Source organism: Octodon degus, unplaced genomic scaffold (genome assembly GCF_000260255.1).
Source record: "Octodon degus isolate 3935 unplaced genomic scaffold, OctDeg1.0 scaffold00244, whole genome shotgun sequence".
NCBI lineage: Eukaryota > Metazoa > Chordata > Mammalia > Rodentia > Octodontidae > Octodon > Octodon degus.
The window spans coordinates 1,020,135-1,021,177 of NW_004524820.1; the positions used below are offsets into that span (position 1 = coordinate 1,020,135).

At 37.3% G+C, this 1,043-nt stretch overlaps 1 protein-coding gene across 2 annotated transcripts in view; it reads left to right on the plus strand.

Moving 5' to 3' along the window:
- The window catches only part of LOC101588202 (ubiquitin carboxyl-terminal hydrolase 45), a 55,577-nt gene that overhangs the window by 4,048 nt on the left and 50,486 nt on the right, over positions 1-1,043 (plus strand). For both annotated transcript variants that reach the window (XR_002819054.1, XM_023706171.1), the window contains exon 2: positions 310-419. Coding sequence is in view for 1 of the 2 variants with exons in the window: in XM_023706171.1 (XP_023561939.1) it covers positions 320-419 (100 nt within the window). In the remaining variant the exon portion in view is untranslated. The remainder of the gene's footprint in view (positions 1-309; positions 420-1,043) is intronic.

Genomic DNA, 1,043 nt, shown 5'->3' on the forward strand with positions numbered 1-1,043 from the left:
AAAAAAAAAAAAAAGCATGGCTGGGCATGGTAACACATGCCTATAATCCCAGGACTCAGTAGGCTGAGGCAGGAGGATTGCTGTGGTTCAAGTCAGCTAGGCACATGCTGTGTCACTGAGCTATCCTCTAGCCTTGTGTGCTGATTTTAACCAAAATTTCTACGTTTTCAGGTGGCAGTTCCTTCCTCTGTTGATTTACAAGACCAATTAAAATTGAAGTCAGTTCAGTTTTGATATGCCTTAAATATGTATATTTTTTTATCTCGGAAGCTAAAACGATATCCATTTTTTTCCCTTGTATTACTTCAGTACATAACAGATGAGGGTAAAAGATCCATCTAAAGTTCTACCTGAGAAAGAGAAAAGAAATAGAAGGCCTTCAACACCTCATGATGAAGATTCTTCAGATGACATTGCTGGTAAGTTGACATTCCAAATAGTGTTGGAGAAATAACAGTACACATTTAGATTAATAAGTCTATTTCTCTTTTATTTTCACTATTTTCTGTTACATAAACCAGAACTTTTAAGAATTTTAATTTTAAAGATTGAATAGTAGAATTTTCCTTGGTACCAGGGATTAAACCCAGAGTCTTCACATTGATCTACATCTTCAGCAAAATTTATAAATTTTTTTATTTTGAAACAGGGTCTCCTTAAGTTGCTAAATTGCCCAGGTAGGCTTGAACTATGGATCGTGCTGCCTCAGTCTCCTACTAGATGGCTGGGGATTATGGGCCCACAACACTCAGTTTAGGAAATGTTTGAGTTATCCCCAGGCCAGATCCCATTCCAGAGAGTTTGGCCTGGAGGTGGCAGATGCTTGTAATCCTAGTGCTCAGGAGGTTGGATGGAGGATTGCTACCAGTATGAGGCCAGCCTGAACTGCATAGGGAGACTCTATCTCAAAAGACAAAATCCCCAAGATATTACATAGATAGCACTTAGAATGATTTTTTCCTTTAGAATTTTAAGATGCAAAATTTTAACACAGCCATGAGTTTGGTAAACCATTTCTAATACTTATACTAGTGATTATTTAT